The sequence below is a fragment of the Cetorhinus maximus genome, chromosome 27 (genome assembly GCF_964194155.1).
Source record: "Cetorhinus maximus chromosome 27, sCetMax3.hap1.1, whole genome shotgun sequence".
Taxonomy (NCBI): domain Eukaryota; kingdom Metazoa; phylum Chordata; class Chondrichthyes; order Lamniformes; family Cetorhinidae; genus Cetorhinus; species Cetorhinus maximus.
This window is the reverse complement of record NC_135905.1, coordinates 7,506,529-7,533,491: the sequence shown is the minus strand read 5'-3', so window position 1 is coordinate 7,533,491 and position 26,963 is coordinate 7,506,529. Positions and strand designations below refer to the sequence as shown.

The 26,963-nt window shown below is 47.5% G+C and overlaps 1 protein-coding gene across 2 annotated transcripts in view; it reads right to left on the bottom strand.

Annotated features, from left to right (window-relative positions):
* opn4a (opsin 4a (melanopsin)) overlaps positions 1 to 26,149 on the bottom strand; it is a 70,504-nt gene extending 44,355 nt beyond the window's left edge. For both annotated transcript variants that reach the window (XM_078530615.1, XM_078530616.1), the window contains exons 1-4: positions 26,025 to 26,149; positions 21,539 to 21,687; positions 12,091 to 12,224; positions 7,721 to 7,924 (exon numbers count right to left, since the gene is read on the bottom strand). In XM_078530615.1, the coding sequence (XP_078386741.1) occupies positions 7,721 to 7,924; positions 12,091 to 12,224; positions 21,539 to 21,687; positions 26,025 to 26,078 (541 nt within the window). In that variant the 5' untranslated portion in view covers positions 26,079 to 26,149. The remainder of the gene's footprint in view (positions 1 to 7,720; positions 7,925 to 12,090; positions 12,225 to 21,538; positions 21,688 to 26,024) is intronic.
* Positions 26,150 to 26,963: the final 814 nt, after the last annotated feature.

Genomic DNA, 26,963 nt, shown 5'->3' with positions numbered 1-26,963 from the left:
TGAGGCAGAAACAGCACCGAGGATGTTTCTGGCCACAACCTTCTCCAGTGACATCGTGAAAAAGGCAAGGTGACCTCAACCACGGTATTCTGTTCAAGTTGCCACAGGCGCGGAAGCTCTCTACTAACTGATGGCTCCTATACAGCCTCTAACCAGCAATTATAAAATACAGGCTATCCAAAAAGATACAAACACCAGCTCTTTGTATCATTTAAATCATGTGGCAATTCAGTAGAATATAACTACTGTTTAAACAAGATCACGTCCTTTCCTCCTGTTTCACCCTTTCCTCTTCGTCTATCTCCACAGAGCAGAGGTTAAGAGGAGCTTTGAAGAACAATCCAGTTAGTCCCACACACCCACTCTTTCCCCAAATTCCTGCAATTTTTTTCTCCTTCCAACATTTATCCAATTCCCTTTGGAGAGGAGTTTTGATAGAAGCCTCTTTTGATCATGAAGGGTTTACAGAGAGTAAACGAGGAGAAGCTTTTTCCAATCTTTGAAGGATCAATTACGAGGGGGCTTGGATTTCAACTGTTTGGCAGAAGAAGCAAAAGCAACATGAGGAAAATGTTTTTTTATGCGATGAGTGGTTAGGATTTGGAACGCACTGCCTGATAGGGTGCTGAAAACAGGTTGAATAGCCGCTTTCAAGAGGGAATTGGATAAATACCGGGAGGAGAAATAATTGGGGGGCTATGGGGAAAGAGCGAGGGAGTGCGACTGACTGGGTTACTCTTCAAAGGAGCTGGGGCAGCCTAAACAGCCTCTTTCTGTGCTGTACTCTTCTATGATTCAACGATTACTGCCAGAAACGCCCTCCACCAAAGGGTTGGCTCAGCTGAGCTACAGACTTTTCCAACAGAGCTGTTAATAAAGTAAGAGGAGCAGCACTTCAGGTGGGAACAATCATTTGAACCTTTATCCCCTCCTTCCTTCCCTTAACCTATCAGTTCAGAGCCTCACAATTCTCTGTAACTTGGAAACCGGCTCCATAAGTGACCAAATGCATCTTAGAGTAGGGTGAATTTCTGAGTCCGAACACAGGGCTCATTTGCATGTACAAAGTTGGGCAATGGCCCCTCACATCAAACTACTTGAGCGCAGCAGAGGAACTGGAGGCTGATGGGCTGTTCTTGTAAATAAAGAGTTCTATTTGAAGTGAGGCTAACCCATGATCAAGGGCACAGAGAGTGTTGAAACTCACCCATCGAGGCTGTAGGATTTGAATAATGCAGAAAGTGCATTTGAGGTTTTGCAATGGCTGGCCTGTCATTCACAGCTGTCAGGATTTCCGAAATAGGGATACTACAGGCAGCTCCTCATGCTCGTTCCCTCAGAACTAGTGATCTGCACATAATTACACTTTATAGCAGGGTGACCAGATCTTTGGAGTCATTTGTTCGCAACCAGCGACTTGAAGACAACTTAGGAACAGGGACTAAAGCCCATTCAGCCCTTCAAGCCTGATCCGTCATCTCAAATGGATCATTGGCCTCAACTCCATCTGCTCACCTTTGCTCCTCGATTCGCTTACCCAACAAAAATCTATCTCAGTCTTGAAAGCTCCGGTTACTCCAGCAGCTACAGCACTGTGGGGGAGAGAGTTTCAGTTTCCACCACCTCTCCTGATTTTGATTTTGAATGGCATGACTCTAATTTTAAGAGGATGCCCCTTTGCTCGCCATTCCCCCACCAGAGAAAATGGCGCCTCTGCAGCTACTTAATCAAATCCTTTGAACATTTTAAACACGTCGATCAGGTCACCACCCCCTCAATCTCCCATACTCCAGGGTAATGTGAGTCAAGTTCATACGACCTGTCTTTGTCATTTAACCCTCTAAGCCCTCATTGTAAGCTAGTGTCAGAAGTGGGACTTTCATGCCAGGATCACTGAATAAGGATCTATGGAGGGGCCCACAGTTGAATTTTCTCCTCCCCAATCTCAGGGTCCCTGAGGCTAACTCAGCATTTCCACAAACCTCCCAGTTGTGTTTATTTATAAGGCGTCCTGCCTTATGCCCCTTCTCAACTCTCAGCCCACCCTCATCCAGCTATCTGGCATGAGAGGTAAGCTGCTGATGGACCTCTTGCTTCTCATCCCATCCTCCCTTCCCTCACCCCAACCTTTCCCTTCTGATTTTTTGCTTTCAGAAAACCAAGGACTGCCGCCTGCCCAGACACTGCCCCAGGATGAGGAGAGAAAGCAACAGCACAGCACTGATGAAGAGGTCTCGTCACTTGATCTAACACTCGTGGTCACCAGCTCAGGTACTGGCACTGCACATATGGACTAGTGTAGAGTTGGGATCAGTGTGTGATCCAGCACATGTGGGCTACAGCCAGGCCAGGGGGAAAGGATACTTTGTTCGCCAGCCCCTCAGAGGCTGAGGTCACAGGAGGGTTCTGTTGCCGGGACTCAAATTAGGACCTGGGTCGGGCACACGCAGGAGAGAGCTGATGAGGAGGCACACTGTGATGCTGGGTGCATTAGCCGGCCTGTCAGGCAACCTCCTGTCACTGTCAAGAAGCATGGAGGAAGCTGGCTCCAAGGTGGCAGAGGGCAATGCGCAGAGTTGAACGGTGGGTTGGGGGCTGAGCAGCGTTGTGTAGATACCACGTGGTGCAGCCAACCTGCTCTTCTTAAAGGCAGGCTGCCCCATCTTAAGGGGAAGTTGCACTGAATAACAATGGTGGAATTTATATGATGGAAAAGGCAACACCCAGGCCAGAGGGCTCTGGGTGATGGATGCTGTGCTAGAACCATTAATGGTGGAGCTTGACAGGAGGAGAGACCCCATAGCCCTTTCCGCAGCCACTCCCTCACCTCAATGTCTTGTTGCAGACCCAGAGGCACCGTATTACTGTAAGAGGCTTTGTGGGGACAGGTCACCTACTCCTTTGCCACCCTGTGAGGGACGTCTCTGGCAAATCCAGGAACTCGCCACAACACCTCCAAAAACACTCCACAGTACTTTCAGACACTTAGCTATAGCAGATGTTCCTAAAAATGATCTTAGCTGCAAATTAGATGCCTGGACACTTTAAGGAACACCAGTGGGCCCATTTTGCCAAAGCTTCAGTGCATTGCAACACAGCCGGCAGTGTCACCAGCCCCAGCTTTGCTGCCTGTTATAATAATGTGTGTAATTTGCTTCCGTTCTGCGGTTTCTTTCTACATTTTAACATGGCCAAGTATCAAAACAACTTATACAGCTAATTGACTGGCTAAACAAAGTGCTAGCTTGGCTCAGTGGTGGTATTTCCATTGGCTCGTGTGAAAAACGATGGACAGCCTATCCCACACCGCTTTCTACATCCCAAACACTCCCCTAACCCCATGTCGAAAAACCAGATAAGAACGCAGGCCAAGAAACATCTTGGAAATCCCTCTCCAAGCCCCTTGGGCCAGTCAAAGTAACCGAGGAGACGCTCTTCCCTAATCAATGTTATCTATTCCTTGTACGTATGGTCTCCCCTACAGCCAGAAACTGGCCCAGCACTCGTTTGAAAACAAATTCAGTGAACCAGCGTTCAGTGCACAAGCCAACAGATCCACTACTTACTGTGAAAAGAATCACGTCTTTATATCTAACCTTACATAAGTTCAGGTTGTGACCTCTCGTTCCCCCAGGCTATTTATTAGAAACGAAGGGCAGGATTTAAGGTTTTGAGTTTGGACCTCGATGTTGGGGTCAAATGAGGGGTCACGGCCCCACGCGGTGTGGGGTACAGCCACCCAGCAGCGATTTTTCCCGAATTAATTAGTGGCCAGGGGGCGGGCTCGCCATCCAATTATGAGCGGTAGGCGGGCTCTCGAAGCTGGAAGGCCAGTAGGAAGCCCTCCAGCCCTGAAGGAACTTCAGCCTGCAGTTCAAGTAAGGGGGGAGGGGTGGAGGGTGTGCCTCCATTTTGAGGTCCTCTCCATGCAACTTTTAAAAGTTATAAATTTAAGAATGGCCTCGGCAGCCGGGCCACCATTGTGGAGGAGGAATCCCTCCACAGGGCGTCCAGCGGCCGCAGCAGTGGCCAGGCGGGTGGGGTAGGCCTCAAAGCCTACCTGGAGCTCCGGCTGCAGCGGTCTGCTGTCTGGAGGCTGCCTCCGGGCAACTGGCTTAGTTCCTGACAGTCACTGTTGTTGCATAGGTGAGCTGGGATTTTCTGGCTGACCCAGTTCTCAAGGGGCCTGGAGACGACAATTACAGCCTCTTAATGAATGAGGAGATTCCAAAGAAGGCAGACAGAAAACTTCACAGCTTGCAGCCCGTGAGGAGGGGGAGAGGGACCGAATCAGCCCCTGACAACTGGCCCTAATAGGCCATTAACTCCCCTAATCTGCCACCCACCACTTCTGAGGGGCAAAAATTCTATCTTAACTATCTACACAGCCACAACTCGGCTCTAAGTCAGAACTTTGCTGGTTCAAGCCCAACTCCAGAGACTTAAGCGTATAATCTAGGTTGATATCTTAGTGCAGTGCTGAGGGAGTGCTACATTGTTAAAGGTATTGCCTTTAGATGAAATGTTAAACTGACAGCCTCTCTGCTTGTTCAGACATAAAAGACTATCCAAGAAAGAGCAGGAAGCTCTTCTGTGCCCTGGTCAACATCTAGCTTTTAGCTATCACTGTTTGAACAGATTAACTAGTCATTTATCTTGTACTGTGTTGCGAATGTCTAGTTCATGGTTCATGTGATTTGGAATATTACTTTTAGTTTTGGGAATTAAAGTTTTGACTGTGGAGAATGGGGGCATCTGGTTGGGAAACTGATGAGCAACTCCGGGTGAACGCAATTCGAACAAGCTTGAAGTTTATGACACTTAAAAAATTGGGGTCGTGTTGACTTAAGAGGTTAACAATTAGAAAGGTAAGATCATAAAGCAGCAGGTGGGCTTACTTAGCTAAAGAACTGAAGACATGATAAAAGCAAAATACTGCAGATGCTGGAAACCTGAAATAAAAACTGAAAATGCCGGTAAAACTCAGCTGGTCTGGCAGCGTCTGTGGAGAGAGAAACAGAGTTAACGTTTCGAGTCCATATGACTTCCTCAAATTTTCAGTTTTCATTAATTGGAGACATGATGTCGGCAATCCTTGGATTTAGAGAAGTCCAGAGAGATGATTTTGTTTTATGAGATAGAGCTAAATTAGTTTAAAAGCATTCAGTAAACCTTAAGCGTTGTGAAATCAATTTCTTTCTTCAAATCAAAAATAGAATTATAAATGACCTTAACCTAAAGGTCTGTCTGATGACATCCCAGAGCATGCCAGGGTGTCATGGAGATGAGCGGAGCTTAGGGAGATTCTCTGATTTCAGTTTATTTGGGTGTTTGCTGAGAGGGTTTTTTTCCTTGTAGTTTGGATTTTGTGTGTTGTGAGCTCACTGAGAGAACATAGCCAAAGTAAATGACAGTTAGTTAGGCCTGCACTATAAGCAGAGAAAAAACTAACTTCATCATTTGCTGTGTGGAATGCAGGTAAGGCTTAATTTCGGTTTTGTGAAGGGAGAGAAGCTGGAAGATTGCCTAGTTTGAAGCTAGTGGAAAAATCAACAGTGGTCCTCACAGAGTTTTGTGACAAAAGAAAGCAATCAGCAGATTAGCTTGGAAGTATTGAGAAGCAACCAGGACAAGGGACTGAGGCATCCACAGTCAAGAGGTCGTAAATGAAAATCTTACGTTTAAGAATAGCTGGAGCTGAGGAGAATTAAATGATGCATCCAGAGGAGTGTGGCATACTCTTGGGCAGTCCCGACAGAAGCATATAACTCAAAGATATCATAAAGTATAAGGGAATTCTTGGGGGAACTATGAAGTAAAATGGAGTGCATAATATACATAGCTATAAGTTAATAGTGCTTGTTTTGTTTGAGTCTTTGATACACAACATGTTTGTTTTTGTTTAAAAAAGTGAAATCTTGTGGCATAGTTCTAGTGGTTAAAATGGGGTATGGGGTGGGAGACGTGGTGGTGGTGAGATGGTGGCAAAGTAATGTCACTGGGCTAGTAACCCAGAGGCCCAGGATAATACTCTGGGGGTATAGGTTCAAATCTAATTATGGCAGCTGGTAGAATTTAAATCTAATTAATAATTCGAGATTTGAAAGCTAGTCTCAGTAATGGTGACCATGAAACTATCATTGATTGTCGTAAAAACCCACCTGGTTCACTAATGTCATTTAGGGAAGGAAATCTGCCGTCCTTACCTGGTCTACATGTGACTCCAGACCCACAGCAATGTGATTGATTCTTAACTGCCCTCTGAAATGGCCTAGCAAGTCACTTAGTTCAAGGGCAATTAGGGATGGACATCAAATGCTGGCCTTGCCAATGACACCCACATCCCATGGAAGATTTTTTTAAAAATGAGGCGTTTGGATTGTAACACTGTTCATGGAATCTTGCTGTGCAGAAAATGGTTATTGTTCTCGCCTACACAACAACAGTGACTATCTTTCAAAATGATTCATTTACCCGTGAAAAACTTTGGGACAACTGGGGAAATCACAGGTACTATGTAATGCAAGTTTTTCTCTTTAACCCTGCAACCTGCAGTAAAACTCTGACTGGGAGATGGTCAGTCCAACAGTGATCAAGATTACAAACCTGACCAAAGTTTATTTACACTCCACAATCTGGTAAGTGCATTTGCCATTTGTATTAATGTGAATTGAGCTTCTGACAGATTAGCCTGTTGACACACTGTGGGAACTTTTACAACAGTGCTCAGGGCGCATTACCAATGCTCGCCTCAGGCTGAATCAGTACCTTCAGGAGAGGGAGACCGCACAATTTAGGGATTGGGTTGTACTGATGGTCAGGGAGATAGACAGGTGGAGAGCGAGAGAGAGTGAGAGAGAAAGGCATACAGACAGGCATACCTACACACAGGGAGAGGCAGAAAGAGAAACACAGAGAGACGGAGAGGCAGAGTAGGGAACTCTTTGGCACCGCTTAACCCAGGAACGGAGGCGGACAGAACACAAAAATTACGAGGCTGGCTGGTGTGCAGGTTTCCTGATCCCGTTCCTGGCCTGAGCCATTTAGGGGTGTTGTGTTTTCTAACTGTGGCCTGGCTGCTTTTTGTAATTTTTAATTGGTTCTTTACAAAGGTTGGTGAGAGGGCGCCTTCTTGTTGAAGAGCCCCTCAGTTACTGAGCCAATGCTTTGACTGGCTGCTTCTCTGAAACGAGGAGACTTCTGATTGACCCTCCAGCTTCCAGGGCCCACCCAAAGCCCTGAATTGAACAGGGAAACCGTCTCCAGGCCAATTAAGAGGGCACCCTGGTCAAAATCCCAAAGGGTGATTGCTTCCCCCCATCCCCTGGGGGTGGGTTTGAGACCCAAAAACAGTTCCAGCTCCTGTTTCCTGCCCCCATGTGAAAATTCAGCTCAGAAAGTGGGATAGAGAATCTACCAGGTTCTGTTGGATTTAAGGAGGGTAATTTTCAACTGATCCCTGGAGTGGACAACTTGCATCGTGGGCCAGGTATCTTGTTATAGAAACTGCCCAACACTCCTGTCAAAGGGTTTCCATAATGGAAGTCTTCTCTCTAATGGTATACCCGGCACTCTGGTGCTTAGTTCAAAATGACGCCTAAGGTATCTGTCCAGTGAAGAAGCTTAACTCGCCAAATAACAAAGTGTGCATGAATGTCACTGCATATCCTATAAAACATTCTGACATCGACATGTCACAGAATCTCTCAGTGAGACTTACTCCACCCAAAGAAAGGAGGGAGGCTCCAAGTCAGCGAATACAGCCAGACTCCCAGCAAGATGAAGACAGCTCGCTTCTTAGACAGCATCCCGATGGAGGCCAGGGGCCGAGTGATCACAAAATATCTGTCGGCCGCAATTACAACCAGCGTGATCATCGAGGAGATTCCAAAGAGGGCACCACAGAAAGCGTATAGCTCACAGCCTGCAACGAGAGGGCAAAAGGGCAGCGTCAGCAACTGAAAAATTACCCTCTATTTAGGCATTAATGTCTATAGCCTCAGACCTGATTCACATTGGGTTAATTTAATGATGCCTATGAGTGCTTGGAATATTATAACTGTGACTGCCAGCGAACATCAGCAAAGGTACCCTTAACCGAAACTCATACACAAAGTTTTTTGGGTTGGGGGCGAGTGCAGGTTATGACTGACAAGTAGAACAGAAGCACATGCTGGAAATGTGAGATAAAAACAGAAAACGCTGGGAATACTCAGCAGCATCCGTGGAGCGAGAACCAGCGTTAACGATTCAGGTCAATGATCTTTCATCAGAACTGGGAAAAGTAATAGGTTTTAAACAAAAGAAAGTGGAGAGGGTGGGAACAAAGACAAAAAGGAAAGTGTGTGGCCAGGTGGAAGGCAAGGGGAGATTAAATGACAAAACTGTTGGTGGTGCAGGGCCAAAGGGAGTGGGAAAAGGAACAAAAGATGTGCCTGGAGCAGGTGTGAATAGCAGAAAAGCAAAAACAAGAGAAAAACAAGAGTAAAACTAAAACATACAAAGAAAATGGAAACAAAATGGGGCAGACTCTACAGTCTAAACAGTAAACTACTTGATTTTTGATGCAACAAATTCTGGGGGAGTCCTAAATTAGTAATGCGAACCCCATCACCTCATAAATCAGGACTCAACAATCTAGAGATTTAGTGTAAAAATCATGAGTTGCAATTTTTTTAAACATAAGGCAAGGTAGATTGACAGTTGGTTTATAAACTCATTAGAAAGAGAGAAAGGCTGGCATTTATGTAGAGTTTTTCACCACCACTGGATGTCTTGTAGTGTCTTATAGCCAATGAAATACTTCTAAACTTTTGAAATGTAGGGCAGAATTTTACATTCCCCCACCAGCAGGTTTGTAGGCAGAGATGAGGGTAAAATTTCTTGGATGGCCTTCCCACTGGATTCCCGCCTGCCCTGACCTTGCTGCAATTTTACGCTTGGACCGGCAAGGCCCGGCCGCCCTTGCCCCAATTGAGGCCCTTAAGTGGCCAATTATTGACCACTTAAGGGCTGTTCCCTGCCCAGCCTCAATTTTCAGGCTGGTGGGAGGAGTTCCAGGGCAGGGGGGGAAGCCTCAAATGTAACCAGGTTCAGGCTTTGGGCAGGAAGGGTTGGGGAGGGCAGTATGGGCAGTTCCATCAGCAACCTCCTTTTAACATCGGGCACATCCCCAGAAGGTCAGGTCCCTGCAGGTCTTCCCTCCGCCCCTCACCCCCCCAGCCTTTCCACCAGCACCCCAACTCCCCCCATCCACCCCCTTGGGTCTTACCTCCCCACCCCGCCCTGAGACCCCCAAAATTTACTTGGTCCTGGACTCCCGGGATTTCGGCTGGTGGGGGACTGCTTGCAGCCCCAGTCCTGTCCACTGCAGCTTCTGGTGCTACAGGGACTAGAGAGCTGCTGGACAATCTGATTGGCTAGCAGCTCTCTGAGGTGGGACTTCTTCCCGAGTGTAGAGTGGAAGTCCCATCTACAGCCAATTAACATGCATTGGAATGTGAAATGGCTGCCTGGTTGGGGATGTGTTTGCCGTTGACTCCTGCGATGGGAGGGGCGGGAGAGGAGGGAAACTCTGCCAACCTAAAAATCCTGGCCATGGTCACTGTTGTAATGTAGCCAATGCAGCAGCCAATTCATGCACAGCAAGCTCCCGCCAACAGCAATGTGATAATGACCAAATAATGTTTATTTGTGGTGTTGATTGAGGGATAAACATTGGTCAGGCCACCTGGGATAACTCCCCTGCTCTTCTTTGGAATAGTGCCATGGGATCTTTCATGTCCACCTGTGAGGGCAGACAGGACCTTGGTTTAATGTCTCATCTGAAAGGCAGATTAGGAATTTGTTTAATTTCCAGCAGACCATATGAAGATACACTTGGTCCTGCAGTTTACCTCTGGTTAAAATAGCAAACCCACAGTGCAGCGCCCCAAGTAAATGACCCCTCCTCATCCTTCTCGACCTGCCTGTAGCCCTTGACACGGCTGATGTCTCCATCCTCCTCCAATGCCTCTCCACTGTCATCCAGCTGGGGTGAGACTGCTCTTGCCTGGTTTCATTCTTAGCTATCTAAAAGTATCATTTGAGTATTGCTGACAAAAGCAATGTTTTGTTGAAGCTTTTCGCCTTGCACTCATCAGGACAACGCAAGAATCGGTATGTCAGGGGAAGCAACGACTTTGTACTGTTCCCCTGACATTGGTAATCTTGTGATTGTCCTGATGAGTGTGAGGTGAAAAGCTTCAACAAAATGTCTCTTCTTGCAGCAAACTCAAGTTCTGTACTGCCAAACGACTATTAGTATCACTTGCAGTGGTTGCTCTTGCAAATGAGTCATTATAATCCTCTCTTACAGACCTTCTGTGATCCAGTTAGGCAGCAGGGTAAGTAGACAGCAATGCCTACATGCCTGGGAAAGGTGAATGGCATAGGATTCAGCTTTAGGAGAGAAGGACAAAATAGCAGGTGAGAGATAGCACCTTAACTGAGAGAGAAAACGGGCAGCTTTTCTCTATTCATTCTCGGGAGTGCTTTACGGCAGGTATAACGAGGCAGCACAAGGATGGGAGAAAAGGCCTTCCACCCGGACTATGGCTGCTTGAGGCATCAGATTGTGCTGGAAAAGGTGGCGTCGTCTGTATGATTTCTGAGTCCATTTTATTGACTTTTTAAAGCCATCAACAAAAAATAGAGACAGATTCAGAGAGCAGTGGGGGGGTGGTGGGGCTTTAAATTTGTAGCCATGACCACCTTCCTGTTAACGGCATGACCCCCTCTGCCACATGAAACCCCGGCCTAGACTCCCGATTGGGTGTGGAGCCCCCGCCCCACCCCCCCCCCCCCCCCCCATCCCGCCCTAGGCCTCTAATCGGCCTCCTACCCGCCTGACAGCCGTTAACTGACCAGCGGGCAGTTGATCGGACGATCTGAGATGGCCGGGGCCGGAGCAAGTGGGACCACTCACTTTCCGTTCCACCTACCTCCCCCAGCTGAAAAACGCAAAGTCCTGCCCTGCGAGTGCTGTATTATCAAGAAAGCTTTTGCCTGAGATTCCTGCCCCTTTAAAATCGCTTCAAATCTCCGCTATTGGCATCACACTCAGGTTCTTCCCTCAGGGAACCAAGGAAATGATCCAAAACAAACCAAGTGTAAAATGCGTGGCCATATCACCGGGAGCAACAAGTGGTTGCTACCCCTGAAGTCGGAATGGCACACAATCATATTCCTGCTCAGTGCCTGTCCCCTGCTGCTGCACTACCCAGGCATCTCAGCTCCAAGCCCATGGTTGTGGTGAATCTATGGAATTCATTGCCACACAAGGCTGTGGAGGCCAGGTCATTGGGTGTATTTAAGACCGAGATAGCTAGGTTCTTGACTGGTAAGGGGATCAAAGGTTACGGGAGAATGGGGTTGAGAAACCTATCAGCCATGATTGAATGGCGGAGCAGACTCGATGGGCCGAGCGGCCTAATTTCTGCTCCTATGTCTTATGGTCTTATGCTGTGCAACCTCCTGGCTACCTGCTGAGGGTATGCTGCACTGTCAGCAGTCCTGCTTCTCAGATGAGACATTAAACTCAGGCCCTGTCTGCTTATTTGGGTGGATGTAAAAAAGAAAATCCCATGCTGCGATCTGTAGCAATATGTGAAGTTTTGTCAGTGCCCTGACCCCCAACTAAAACCATGACAACAAACACAGATGAATCGGTCATTCAACTCATGCGCTGTTTGTGGAATCTTGCTGTGCACAACACCACATTTCGCAGCACGGCAATGCTTCAAAAGGAATTAATTAATTAGTTTTTCAGCTGTGAAGTGCTTTGGGAATAAGGTAAGGCACCAACTCAAATGCGATTGCTTTTGTTCAACAGGATTCCGACACAGCATCAGTTAATCCAGTGGAACAATCATTAAATCATCAAAACTCCCCGGCAGCGATTACATCCTCAAAATGAACCTGAGCTCACAGCCTGAGCCCTCACTGAGTGGGAAGGTACAATTTCGGGGATGCAGCCGAGACCTGGGCAGGCACGAGGGCCACCACGACAATCTGAACAGCAAGACGAAAAGAAAGAAAGATGAAATTCACCTTTCTCGCCAAAAATCCAGCGTTTGTGTAAACTTGTGACAAAGAAGACTGGAGCCTGTGTAATCGACATGAGGAAATCACTGATGGCCAGATTTATAATGAAAGTATTGGACGGACTCCGCAGACTCTTACTTCTGTGGGAAGAGGTGGGGGGTGGGGGTGGAGATGAGAGTTCAAGAAATATAAGTGAACAGCATTTTTCAAACAAGTCTTTTTTTAACTTATTTTCAATTTAGCTGAAAACCGAGGAAAAGACGTCATCTTACAGCACTGAGTGCATGATTGAATTTGCTTCCACATATTTACAGCTCCAATGCTTTCTCTAATTATCACCGGCCACTTCACTCATTCTAAACTGGCCAGTCTGCTGCCCAAAAAACTTAAGGTGTCATTTTTTTGTATTGGTACGACTGCTTTATATATCATTACATTATATCGGATATAAGGCATGGAAACAAGGCCATTCAGCCCATTCAGTCCATGCCAGTGTTTATGCTCCACTTGAGCCTATTTGAAGAAGGAGAGGGAAGTTGTCCCTGGCATTCAGTGGTAGATGAGAAGGCAGGAAAGTTTGTGAAAAGGAGAACAACAGGTTGTTGGGTAAGGATTTCGGCTTTAGTGTGAGCCTTTGGAACAACCTTCTCAGATATAAAAGCAGTGCGCACCTCTGAGACAGAGGGTGTGGATTCAAGCCCCATAATCCATGCTGACACTCCCTAGCGCAGTACTGAGGAAGCAACAGACCAGAGGAGGTAGCGTCCGTCAGGTGGAATATTAAATTGAAAATTTAAAATTCAAAATCCTGGAACTCCCTCCCTAACAGCACTGTGGGTGTACCTGCACCTCATGGACTGCAGCGGTTCAAGAAGGCAGCTCACCACCACCTTCTCAAGGGCAGTTAGGGATGGGCAGTAAATGCTGACCCGGCCAGTGATGCCCACATCCCATAAATGAGTAAATTTAAAAAAAAAACATAGGGAAATACAGCAGCCAACTTTCACACAACGAAGTCCCACAAACAGCAACGAATTATATGACCAGATAATCAGTTGCTTAATGGGAAAATATTGGGCAGAACACCTGGGAGAACTTCCCTATTCTTCTTTGAATAGTGCCATGGGGTCCCTGAGAGGGCAGATGGGGCATCAATTTAATATTCCATCTGACAGGCACTACCTCCTCTGGTCCATTGCTTCCTCAGTACTGTGCTGGGGAGCATCAGCATGGATTACGTACTCAAGTCTCCAAATGGAGCTTGAATCCACACCCTCTGTCTCAGAGGTGTGTACTGTTTCAAAACCTGAGAAGGTTGTCCCAAAGGCTCACACGCACACTATGGTTGAAATCTTTACCCACCAACCTCTCGTCCTCCTTTCTACAAACTTTCCTGTCTCCTCCTATTTCACTAAACAACGACAATCATTATTCCTCCTCTAAACTTTCCTCTATGGCTCCTGACCTTCAGATTGGCTTCCTCTTCGCTGCCGAAATAAAAGCAAAATACTACGGATGCTGGAAATCTGAAATAAAAACAGAAAATGCTGGGAAAACTCAGCAGGTCTGACAGCATCGGCGGAGAGAGAAAGACTCGAAACGTTAGCTCTTGTTTCTCTCTCCACAGATGCTGTCAGACCTGCTGAGTTTTCCCAGCATTTTCTGTTTTTATTATCCTCCCTGCTGAAATTGAGATTGTCCTACCTGTTCTTTTATTGGCCCCTGTATCCCTCAGCTTCTCCTAAACCCTTTCACCACCAGTCCTTTAACACTCACAGTCGACATCACCTAAGCACTCTTTTCCAAATGACTCTGGTGCCTCACCTGTTTCTTTGAACCTTGTTGGCTTTAGGGGCCCTTCACACTTTACCTGGACCTCTCAATCTTGACATGGTCCCAGTTAGTGAGTGATGCTGGTAACCTATTTGACAGTGGGTGGCCTTCATCTGATGTACTCACCTTTTTACACACTTTCCAACGTTAGTCACCGTTCTGGAGGCAAGAATAGAGATCCTGCCTGATCCTTTTCCAAGGGCAGAATTTTGTGCTTGATGTGCGGGGATTGGGCAGGCATGGGCGCAACGGGCAGGCGGGTAAGAGACTTTTTAATAAAACTCTTCTACGGGCGGGATAAGAGGGCTCAGTGGGATTGTCAATCTGGTCTGTGAGTATTTATTGCAGAAAGTTTTTTAAACTTGCCTGTGTGATCTGTAGCAGTTCAGACCGAATTCCAGTAGCTTTCTCTGTACTTTGAACCTTCAGGTCAGCACTCTTCAGTCAGGAATCTTTATCGGGCCTACAGCTTTCCGGAGGCCTCCCCTTTAGCCTGGGTCTGGGTTCTGACATGTCCACTGGAGGCAGCTCCTCTGAGGAGGAAGGGAGGGATAGAATAAGGAGGTGGCCAGGAGTGGGCAATCAGCCTCCAGGGGAGCTACCTTTGGGAGGACAGGCACAAGGGGCGCAGGGCCAAGAGGTGGACCAAGGTGGAAGGGGCCACAGAAGACGCCACTATCCTGCTGCCAGGGTATACAGACGGAAAAGCAGCTACCTCAATATGACTGAGGGGCAGTGCCGAAGGAGGCTCCGACTGTCAAGGGAGACAGTGAACTACATCTGTCAGATGATTGGGCCTGAGATCTCTCCTAACTGTGCGGGCGGACACCCCATGCGGCTCTGAAGGTCACAGTTGCCCTCAACTTCTATGCCTCTGGCTCCTTCCAGGGCTTGGTGGGTGATCTTTGCAGTGTCTCCCAATCAGCTGTCCACACTTGTGTCAAGCAGGTTACAGACGCTCTGTTCAGTCGTGCATTGACCTTCATCCACTTCCGCTGCGACCAGGCAAGTCAGGCACAGTGAGCCAGAGGCTTCGCGGCAATTGCTGGCTTCCCCCGTGTCCAGGGTGCTATAGACTGTACACATGTGGCCATCAAGGCGCCAGCAGGTGAGCCCGGTACCTTCGTCAACAGGAAGGGCTTCCACTCCATGAACGTGCAGATAGTGTGTGATCACAGGATGCTGATTCTGCAAGTCTGTGCAAGGTACTCAGGCAGCTCCCACGACGCCTACATCCTCAGACGCTCCAAGATGCCGGGGCTCTTCAGTGCTCCAGCCCGGCTGGATGGATGGCTGCTGGGTGACAAGGGCTATCCCCTCAGAAGGTGGCTCATGACACCTCTCCACCATCCAATATCAGAAGCTGAGCAGTGTTACAATAGGAGCCAGGGCACCACAAGGGCTGTGGTGGAGAGAGCCATTGGTCTTCTCAAGATGCGCTTCCGATGCCCGGACTGTTCAGGGGGCGCACTCCAGTACCCCCAGATCGTGTGTCGGTGATAGAGGTTGCATGCTGCGCTCTCCACAATCTTGCTCTGGAAAAAGGGGACGCAGTGGACGATGAAGACGTTGATGCAGTGTCTGCGGCTGCACACGATGAGTCCAGCACTGATTCTGAGGATGAGGAGGCACAGGGGAATGCTGAGGGGCTAAACGCTGACCTGGGACTACACCAAGGAGGCAGGGACACCCAGGAGACTTTAATCCAATGAACCTTCAGCTAGCTCCACACAAATGGATCAGCAGGACCAGCCTTGCCTGGCGCTTCCATACTCAGCATTTAAGAGCTAAATCTGCAACTAAGGGCTTTGGATGTAAACTTCAATGTCCACTCAAACACTCATGACATGTATGTAAAACATACAAATGCAGAACAAAAGAGCCACCCTCAGCCATGGTAACACATCTGGTTTTAATTTTCACCATCAAAAGGTCACACAAAGTCAAACCAAAACGTTTTTCAACCATAAACAAATAATAATTCCATAATCTCGAGCCAACACAAAAGCACCAGTGAGAAACCCGTGGTGTGCCTAAGATGCCTTATGCTTACGTTTACGGGTGCTACGTCTTAGTGCCGCCCCATCGCTTTGAGTGGGATCTGAGACAGCCTGCGGACTCTGCTGTCCTGCTGACCTCAATGACCTTGGCGGTCGACCTCTGGCCCGTGGAGCCTGTGCTGGCCCCGCCTGGGAGGGATCTGCCAGTTCCACAGCTGGCATCTCCCCAGTCGCCGCAGCCTCACCCGATGAGACGGTCACTGGGAGAGGGGCGGAGCAGCTGTTGCCTTCATCCGGAGCGCCATGAGAGGTGCCCTCAGGTACGACAGGCAGCTGCTCCGCCGACATGAGGTTGCCCCGGACCTCCCTGCTCACCGTCGATGGATGGGCAATGAGCTGGGAAGCTTGAAGCCCAGATCATCTCCCACACTGGCAATGACCAGCTGTGGTCACAGGCACTGTGAGGGCTTGCAGGTCCGAGCGTAACCCCAGGAGAAGCTGCTTGTTCTTCTGGAGGCCCCTCTCCACGAGAGTCGCCACTCTCTCCATGGCGGAAGCATGATGCTCTGACATGAAGCTCATTGCATCACTGATACTCCGCGTAGACTCCTCCACCACGGACACCAAGCGAAGCATAGTCTCATGTATCACTCCCAGATGCTCCCGCACACCCGGTCACATTTCCTGCAGCTGCTGCATCGTGGACGACTCCAGAGGGACATCATCAGGCACTGACTGAGCATGTGCCTGGTCCCCTGCAGTCCTCCGACTGCTGGTGCCATGGGCACTCTCTGTCTCTGCCAGCTCCTCCAGCGATTGTGAAGTGCCATCTCCATTGTGCCCCAGGACACTTGCCGATGGTGCAATGCCCACCGAGGTGCTAGTATCTGTGCTGGTGCCTGCCTCACAGAAATGGTGTGACACAGGTGAGACTTGAGAGCCCTCGGTGTGAGAGGGAACATCTGCAGTTCCTCCTGCCGGCCATGCTCTGATGATGCTGAAGTGAACAACAAGGACAGTGGATCAGTTAGCGTGCACAAAGTGACACACTTCATCCCTTTCCCCCCGGCTCATTATGCACTCACCCTTCCAAAACCTATGGAGACAAATATTGGTGGGGTGGCAAATAATCAGGAGGAGACCCTAACATTACAGGCAGATACAGATGGGCTGGTCAGATGGCCTAAGAAATGCCAAATGGAATGTTATGTGGATAAGTGTGAGGTGATGCACTTGGGCAGGAGAAACAAGGTACGGGAATATATGATGAATGGTAGGACCGTGGAAAGTAAGGAGGATCAGAGGGACCTTGCTGTGCATGTCGACAGGCCCGTTCAGGTAGCGGGACAGGTACATAAGGCGTGTAAGAAGGTAAATGCCATATTTGCCTCTATTAGCCGAGGTATAGAATATAGGAACAGGGGGGTCATGTTCCAAGTGCAGAAAACGCTACCAAGGCCACAGCTATAGTTCTGGGTGCAGCTGTGAAATGTGCTTCACGGGAGGGATGTGATTGGAGTGGAGAGAGTGCAGAGGTCATTGACCAGGATGCTGGCTGGGCTGGAGAGTTTGACTTATGAGAAGACATAGCATAGACTGGGGTTATTTCCCCTGTAGCAGAGGAGATTGAGGGGTGACATTATTGAGCTTTATAACAATATGAGGGGCATAGATAGGGTCGACAGAAAGGAACTTTTCCCCTTGGCGGAGGGATAAATAACCTGGTGGCATTGAGGTTGACAGGCGAGGTTAATGAGCAACTTTTGCACACAGTAATGTGGGATGCACTGCCTGAAAGGGTGGTGGACACAGAAACCCTCCTAACATGTAAGAAGTATTTGGATGTGCAGTTGCGATGCCATGGCATACAAGGCCATGGGGATAGTGGTTGGAAATGGGATAAGATGACTTTGGAAGGTGCTTGACACGCGCATCTTCGAAGGGCCGAGGGACCTTTGGCCATGATCCACACGTCTGACTCTATCAGTCTGTGAATGAGCAACGTTGCAACAATAACAAATCAAACAATCATCGGTGCTATGAATGGTGGGAAGACAGAGCGGATGTCACTGTTGACCTCAGATACCTGGCCGTTCCACCCCAGCCTCACCGACACCAGTTGACCTGGGTGCATGGCGCCTCTCAAGCTCCAGGGCCTCCTGCTTGAAGCAGCTTAACATCATCAGTTGGGCCGGGCTGCCTCCAGCCCTCGAACTCTCAGAGGCATTGTGAGAATTCTTCTCCTGAAAAACAGAGAAGAACATTCACTGTGGCTAATCGCACATGGACTCTGCACGCGCACACCGCACCCCAACCTCAGTGGCCCATATCAGGCCTCCAGTGCCTCCTCTCCTCACTACTGCTGATCAGTCACACAAAGATAGTACACCTGCTCCCAACCCGCCACAACGGCCCCTTGGACACATTCTGCGTCCATCACTTTAGGAAACACACGGTCTTAGCTCCCATAGCAAGGAGGCGCAACTACGTGCAGCGTCAAGGGCAGCAGATGGCTCTTGACCACAACACCTTGAGGCTCCCCTTCCACAATCTCATCACCGTGAATAGGACATGTGCTGGAGTTCTGAGTATGCGCTGAGCTGTATCTCCTGCAGGTTGCCCCCAGACTAGTCATGTGCGACTAAGAGCAACACATGGTGCGGGGGAGAACTCATCTCCTCATGATCCACTCAGGCTGATGCAAGCATGGGCACTATCTGTTTGCCCACCCAGCGTACAAGAAATGCCCAACATGATTCAATGCAGTCGTGACAGTGAGACTTGGGAGGGAGGGGGCCCTCAAAGGCTAAGGCTACCTGCTGGGTTAAATGCCCAATGCCAACATGGTACTCACCCTCCCAGAGCGCAACAAATCATTGAAGTGCTTACGGCACTGGATCCAGGTGCACCGCACCACGTTGCGGGAGCTCACCACCTCCGCCACCTCCTCCCAGGCACGTTTGGTCATGTGGGGGCGGCCTCCTCCTCCCATCCTGGGGAACCAGCACCTCCCACCTCCTCGAGGAGTCGGAAATGCACTGGGTGGGCCTTAATTGGCCCGCCCGCAAAAAATGGTGGTGCGGCCCTGATTGCGGGCGCCAATCGGGTCCACGCCCACCCGTGGCCACTCCTGCTCTGCCCACCCGCCCACCAACCCGAAAATTTTGGCCCAAGAATCTTACAGTACAGAAGGAGGCTATTTGGCCAATGGTGCCCATGGCAGCTCTTTGAGTGAGCTATTCATGTACTCCCACTCTCTTTACCCCACATTGTCGTGCAATTTTATCCACTTCCAGTCTTTATCCTATTCCCTTTTGGAACTTACTCATGAATCAGCTTCCACCAGCCTTTCAGGCAGTACATTCGAGATCACAACAATTCATTATGTGTAAAAAAAATTCTCCTCATCTCACCTCTGGCTCTTTTACCAATTACCTTAAATTTGGGTCCTTTGGTTCCCAACTGTCCTGCCAGAGGAAGCAGTTTATTTTTATTTACACTATCAAAGCAATTTATGATTTTGAATGCCACCATTTAATCTCCCCTTAACCTTCTTTGTTCTAAGGAGTTGATCTTGTCTCTGCCCATAAGTGAAGTCCCTCATCCCTGGTAACATATTAGTAAACTTCCTCTGCACCCTGCCTAAGTCCTTGGCATTCTGCCTAGGTGCGGTGTCCAACATTGGGCACAAGATGCCAGCTGAGGCCTGATCAGTGATTCATTCCAGAGTTCTCAGACATTAAGCCAACATTGCACCAACCTACCCACCCCCGCCAGTCCTCATCGCAGCTCACTTTCCCACAAAGCTAGATGTGAAAGTAAGCTGAGAGGAGGTTGGAAGTAGACTGAAAAGGGACATAGACCAGCTAAATAATCGGGCAAAAAAGTGGCAGGTGGAGTATAATGTGGGAAATTATCACTTTGGTAGATAAAATGGAAAAGCAGAATATCCCTTAAAAAAAAGCGAGAGACAAGTAAATGTTGGTATCCAGAGGGATCTGGGTGTCCTTGTGCATGACTCACAGAAAGTTAATTTGCAGGTTCGGCAAGGAATACAAAGGTAATTGGTATTTTGGCCTTTACTGCAAAGTGCATGGAGTACAAGAATAAGGAAGTCTTGCTGCAATTATATAGGGTTTGGTGAGACCACGCCTGTTGTACTGTGCACTGAAGTGCCTTTATACTTCCTTCAGAGGGGTTTGGGGGGTACTGGGTGTAACAAAGGATCACTAGATAGATTCCTGGGATGAGAAGCCTGCTCTGTGAGGAGAGATTGATTAGAATAGACCATATTATCTCAAGTTTGGAAGAATGAGCAGGGATCTCATTGAAATGCATAAAGTCTTTAGAGGGTTTGATGGAGTCAGGGTAAGAGGTCGATCATTTAAGATGGAGATAAGGAGAAATGTGATCACTCAGAGTTCTGAATCTTTAAAATTCACTACCCCAGGGAGATGTGGATGTTTAGGCATTGAAGATATTCACGATAGAGATCGATAGATTCGTGGGCACTAAAGGAATGAAGAGTTTTGGGGATAGTGCAGGAAGTGGGGGTTAGGGCAGAAACTCAGCCGTGATCTTATTGAAATAAGGCCATGTGGACACGGTCTCATGTCCCTATGCTCACGTTGCTTCCATGGCTCAGATCAGCCAATATGGCACAGACCACGGATTGAGTTTGAGCCTTTTGAAATCTGGACAGCTTTAGTATCACATCAGATGGTGCGTTCACTCACTGAGCGACTGCAGAAGAATTCTTGTAATAAAACTCAGCCCAATTGACATGGTAGCCTTTAATCTGCGTAATCCAGTGGACATATTGGGTGGAATTTAATGCCCTGGGCATTTAATCAGGTGGGAGGTGATGTGTGGGGATCCTGCCACCTTCCTGTCTCCACACTGAATAAGTCCATGGTGGGAAGGCCCATGGATGGCTTACCTGCCCTGCCGCTAATTGAGGCCCTTCATTGGAAAATTAATGTGCACTTAAGGGCCCCATACTGCTGCCTCTGGTATAAACCCAGTGGCGGCCAGGGCAGTCGCTATGCAGGGAGCTCAACAAGTAAACCCAACTGAGGGACCCAGCATCAGGAAAGTGGTGATGGGGGGGGGGAGCTACTGAAAGCCACCCCTCTGCCCTTGCTGCTGACCACCCCCCTTCCCTGCGGCCCCCATCACATGTTCTCACTTCTGTCATATCGCTCACCTGTGGCCTGGAATCCCGGCGATGAAATTAGGTGTCAGGCGGGTGTCGTACCCGCAGCAGCCTCCACCTCCCCTATGGGGCTGCTGTTCAACAGAGCTGCTGGCCTCTGATTGGCCGGCGGTCCTTGGCGCTCTGGGCGGGGCGGGACATCCGCCCACAGGGGTCCTTGATCCCAGGGAAGACGCACTGCCACCCAGTTAAGTGCCTGAGTGGCACTTAATTTGGCAGGCCTTCCCTAAGATAGGCGATGCGGGACTCTCATTGACTCTCCAGTTGGTGGGCAAACCCTCGTCGCCTCCATTACTTTCAGAGTACATCCAGGCAATGGAGAACCTTGCCCGTGTCTAAAGCACATTGGGGAACTTGCGAGCGCACGGCGGAGGAACATGGACTTTGGGGCAATGTGCGCATGTACCTGCAAAATGCATAGATGACCAGGAAGTTGCCCACTGTGCCAGTGATGCCAACTGCTAGAATAACTGCCCCTATGGTGTAGTGGGCGTGATCCGGAACATTCACGGTAGGAAAGGTATTATAGTCATGGGCATTAATCACCGATGCCTCCTGTAAATGGAGAAAGACAGAAGAAGTCATGCAGACATCCCAAAAATATAGAGGGCTCAAAGTTTCAATGCAGGAGGCCTGGACAAACAGGGACACCTTCTAAACATCACCTAAAACAGTAAAGAAGGTTCTTCACTCTCAGTTGATCATTTTTATTTACCAGTTTCTATTTTTAAGATAAAAATGAAAAAAAGTTATCCTCTGTGTGGAAATAAATTTAGCACCAAAGAGCCAGCACGGCTTCTGAATTCAAGTTTTTTTTCTTTATTTTTCTTGGGATGTGGTCATCGCTGACAAGGCCAGCATTTGTCGCTCATCCCTAACTACCCTTGAACTGAGTGACTTGCTAGCTCATTTCAGAGGGCAGTTAAGAGTCAACCACATTACTGTGGGTATGGAGTCACACGTAAGCCAGACCAGGTAAGGACGGCAGATTTCCCTCCCTAAAGGACATTAGAGAGCCAGATGGGTTTTTACGATAATCGATGATGGTTGTCATGGTCACCATTACTGAGACCAGCTTTATATTCTTGATTTATTAATTGAATTTAATTCCAAATGGGATTTGAACCTGTGTCCCCAGAGCATAGCCTGGGCCCCAGATTACTAGGCCAGTGCCATTACCACTGCTCTACCGTCTCTCCAATTTTGTTTATTTTATAGCTTTTTAAAACTTTTTTTTTACTTCTAAGGTTTCTAGATTTTTTAATCCTTATTTTGATCCTAGTACTGAAAGGTAAGTAATACTAAATACCACAGACTACATCAATGACTGTCTCTTCTTGATCTAACCTCTCTATTGCCTCAATCACCAGATAAGGCCATCTTTAATTACTTTCTTGTATCTCTCTCCACTCACAACCCCTATCCCCCCCCCCCCAGCCTGATCTCCTTCTGCAACCATCTCCTGAAAAAAACTCTTCCCCTGAAAAAAACTCTTCCCAGATCCTTCGTCCCTTTCTTTGCCATGCCATGTCTGCAGCTATTGGCCTACTCATTCACACCCTCACCTCCACATTTGATACCCTTGTCCACAGTATAATCCTTACTTTCTCCCACATTGGTTGCTCCCACTAGTTTAGTTTCCATTTTTACTCCCTCAAGTGCAAGAGATGCAGACTTGAGCATACATGGCACACGTCTGGTTTAGCATTCATTGCCAAGTCTACCTAGACTGTGAGAGATGGTAGAGAATGGTAATGTCACTGGGCTAGTAATCCAGAGGCCCAGGCTAATCCTCTTGGGACATGGGTTCAAATCCCATAATGGTAGCTGGTGGAATTTAGATTCAATTAATAAATCTAGAATATAAATTTGGTCTCAGTCATAGTAATCATCATTGATTGTTGTTAAAAAAAAACTCAACTGGTTCAAGAATCACCTTTAGGGAAGGAAATCTGCCATCCTTAACTGGTCTGGCCTACATATGACTCCAGACTCACAGCAATGTGTGGTTGACTAAAGTGGCCTCGCCACTCAGTTCAAGGGCGATTAGGGATGGGCAACAAATGCTGGTCTTGCCAGTGATGCCCACATCCCATGGAAGAGCAAAGGGCAAAAAAGCACTGTTGGGTCTCACTCCCCTCTGGAAAAACTGCTCAACATTCGAATACCATCCACAAATGCAAAGTCCATCTCTCTAATACAGTAACTCTCCCTTGAATCCATCTCTCTAATACAGTAACTCTCCCATTGAATCCCATCTCTCTAATATTGCAACTCTCCCATTGAAGATCACCTCTTTAATATTGAAATTCTCCTATTCAGAGACCATCTCTCTGATACAGTAAATCTCCCATTGAAGACCATCCCTCTAATACTATAACAGTCCCATCAACGACCATCTCTCTAATTCTGTAACTCTCCCATCAAAGACTATCTCTCTAATACAGTAACTCTCGCATCAAAGTCCATCTCTCTAATACTGTAACTCTCCCATTGAAACCCATCTCTCTAATACTGTAACTCTCCCATCGAAGACCATCTAATACTGTAACTCTCCCACTGAAACCCATCTAATACTGTAACTCTCCCATTGAAACCCATGTAATGTTGTAACTCTCCCATTGAAGACCATCTTTCTAATACTGTAACTCTCCCGTTGAAACCCATCTCTCTAATACTGTAACTCTCCCATTGAAACCCATGTAATACTGTAACTCTCCCATTGAAACCCATCTATCTAATATTGTAACTCTCCCATCGAAGACCATCTAATACTGTAACTCTCCCACTGAACCCCATCTAACGCTGTAACTCTCCCATTGAAACCCATCTAAAGCTGTAACTCTCCCATTGAAGACCAACTCTCTAATACTGTAACTCTCCCATTGAAGTCCATCTCTCTAATACAGTAACACTCCCCTCAAAGTCCATCTCTCTAATACTGTAACTCCCCCATTGGAAATCATCTCTCTAATACTGTAACTCTCCCATTGAAGTCCATCTCTCTAATACTGTAACTCCCCCATTGGAAATCATCTCTCTAATACTGTAACTCTCCCATTGAAGTCCATCTCTCTAATTCTGTAACTCTCCCTTGAAGTCCATCTTGCTCATACTGTAACTCTCCCATTGAAACCCATCTCTCTAATATCTAATATCTAATATCTCCCATCCAAGACCATCTAATACTGTAACTCTCCCATTGAAACCCATCTAATGCTGTAACTCTCCCATTGAAGATCATCTCTCTAATACTGTAACTCTCCCATCGACAACCATCTGTCTAATACGGTAACTCTCCCAGCGAAGACCATCTCTTTAATACTGTAACCCGCACCTCCGCCCTCCATGGAAGTCCACCAATCTTACACCCTAACACTTCTATTGTCCAGTACCCTAATTCTCCGATCAGAGCCCAATGCTCTGATAACCGAACTCTTTCATCGATGTTCATCAGTCAAAGCCCACTCTTTTATATCATTCAGCAATCGTTTCAAATGCCCCGAATATTTTGCCCGTCTGTTCCTATCTGGTCGATTATTCCACAAATGTATCACTTTGTAAGTTATTTTTTTAAAAAAAAACTTATTTGTAAGATCTATTTTAAGTTTGCAAGCCCCCAACTTTAAATCTGGTCATATCTTCCTGATTTCAAACTTTAATGATGAGTGGATTCTTACTCGACACCTCATTGCGGTCAATATTTTATCGTCTGTAAGAAAGTGCCTGAACTCTCCGAATTGTAGACTTTATTTTGCGCCCTCTGTTAGATGTTTTGACGTGTGTGTGTGTGATTTTTTTCAGTGTTGGAACTCAGCAAACTGGGAGCCAGTTCACCTCTCGGGTTCTGCCCATTTGTGGACATTGCAAACGAAATTGTGTAAATTGTAACGAAATATTGGAAAGACTGACGGTAGCAGAAAAATCGATATGGCATTGCAATGTAAAACCCGATTAGTCGATTGCATTGCCTGTGGCTGCGTTCAGGGACACCCCGGGGTAGGGAATGTTCAAAAAGAGAGCGTTGCGGCACGTTAAACTTGTTAAGGTGAGGAGGTAGACACACAGGTCAAGAGGGGACAGAAATTGAGAAGAGAATCATAGAGTGAAGATTGATAGAGACAGAGACTTGTAGATAAACAGGCGAAATGATACCTGGATTAAAAAAAAACGAACCGAAAATGAAAAGTAGAAAACGCAGGAATTGAACAAGTAAATTCAGATGTTTATAACATTGAGAGGTAACAGGCGGATGAAGAGAAATGTCGGATTAAAAAGTTTGGAAAGCTGTATGAAGGAAGGTTGGTAACTGGGACGATAAAAAGGGTGGGTTCATGCATCAGGGAACGCTGCAAGTACTATCTGGCCATCTGTAGACACAGGAGGTTAATTAAATGCTGTTCGCAGCATTTTCTGCTCTTAATTTCGGTTTCTAACATTTGCTGTTTGCTTGGACGGAGTGAGAGAGAGAGAGAGAGAGATGGGAGAGGAAAAGGGCTCCACACTCAGATTTTAACCAAGCGCCGCAGGGATAACCACAGAAGTAAATAACACTGGGAAAATGTATAAATCTATTGAAAAGCAGTGGGAGCAAGTGTTAAAGGACACAAGGCGGAGAGACAAGGAGAGGTGGTAATGACTGTCAGAAGGTGAACATTATACAGATAAATATCTTGTGAAATTGTATCTCTTGTAGAGTTAAAACTAGAATTAACTAAATTAACAATAACAAGGGAGAAATCAAGCACAGCCTTGTGAAATTGTACAGATGCACATTGTATAGGATGCCTAACAGCTGGAGATTTAAAAAAAAAACACGCAGGGACAGAAAAAGGAGACGTTTAGTTTCACATCACCACCTAGATGAGGAGAGGCGAGGACTGGATTCCTACCGTGGCGTTGGATCGGGGCAGGTCGATCACTCCAGATTCATTCGGGAAAGCCATGGATCCCTCGCTCCCGGTGCAATCGGCGTCCTGTCGACAGGGAGCCAGTCAGACAGAGGAGTGAACGCTGTGGGCACTCATGCTGCAGCACTGCCCTGCCTTACGCTGTACAATGCCCGAGAAAGCAACACGCGGAGGGAGGAGGGGTCCTGGCCAGTACAAAGTTTTCTGGCGGGGGAGGGGAAGAGCCGGTCACATTGACTCAAAGTGAAGAATGGGGGGGCTGGGGAGTGGACCCCGTTAAAGAGCCACAAGGAAAAATGTTTGGGAGCCTGTGGGGGGACGTCAATACACAGAAAGGAAACTGCTCCCTGTATTGTATGTGTAGCCCGCTTTTGGAACAAGTTGAGTGTGTGAGTCAAAAACAGAATTACCTGGAAAAACTCAGCAGGTCTGGCAGCATGAGTTTTTCCAGGTAATTCTGTTTTTGTTTTGGATTTCCAGCATCCGCAGTAGTTTTTTTGTTTTTATATATATATATATATATATATATGAGTATGTGAGTTGTTAAGCTGCAGTGTGAACTGTCAGGTGTTGAGAGTGTCCGATCAGTAGGCAAACGGCACAGGATTCACCAGGGAGGGTGATGATGAACACAATGGTCTACACACATTCTGGGTGGGTCCTGCCCGCCTAGAGACACTGCCTCTCCCTCAGCCCTCAGGCGGATTTCACCCCATGCCTCTGAATATTGTGCATATGGCCTGTTTCAAAGTCTTCGACACAGGACCACATAATAAGAGTTGTCAGCAGAATTGAAGCCCATGGGATCAAAGGGGTAGTGGTTAAGGGACAGAAAGCAGAGTGGTGGTGAATGGTTGTTTTTCAGACTGGAAGGCAGGAGAAGAGGGTGTCCTCTAGGGGCTTAGTGTTGGACCATTGCTC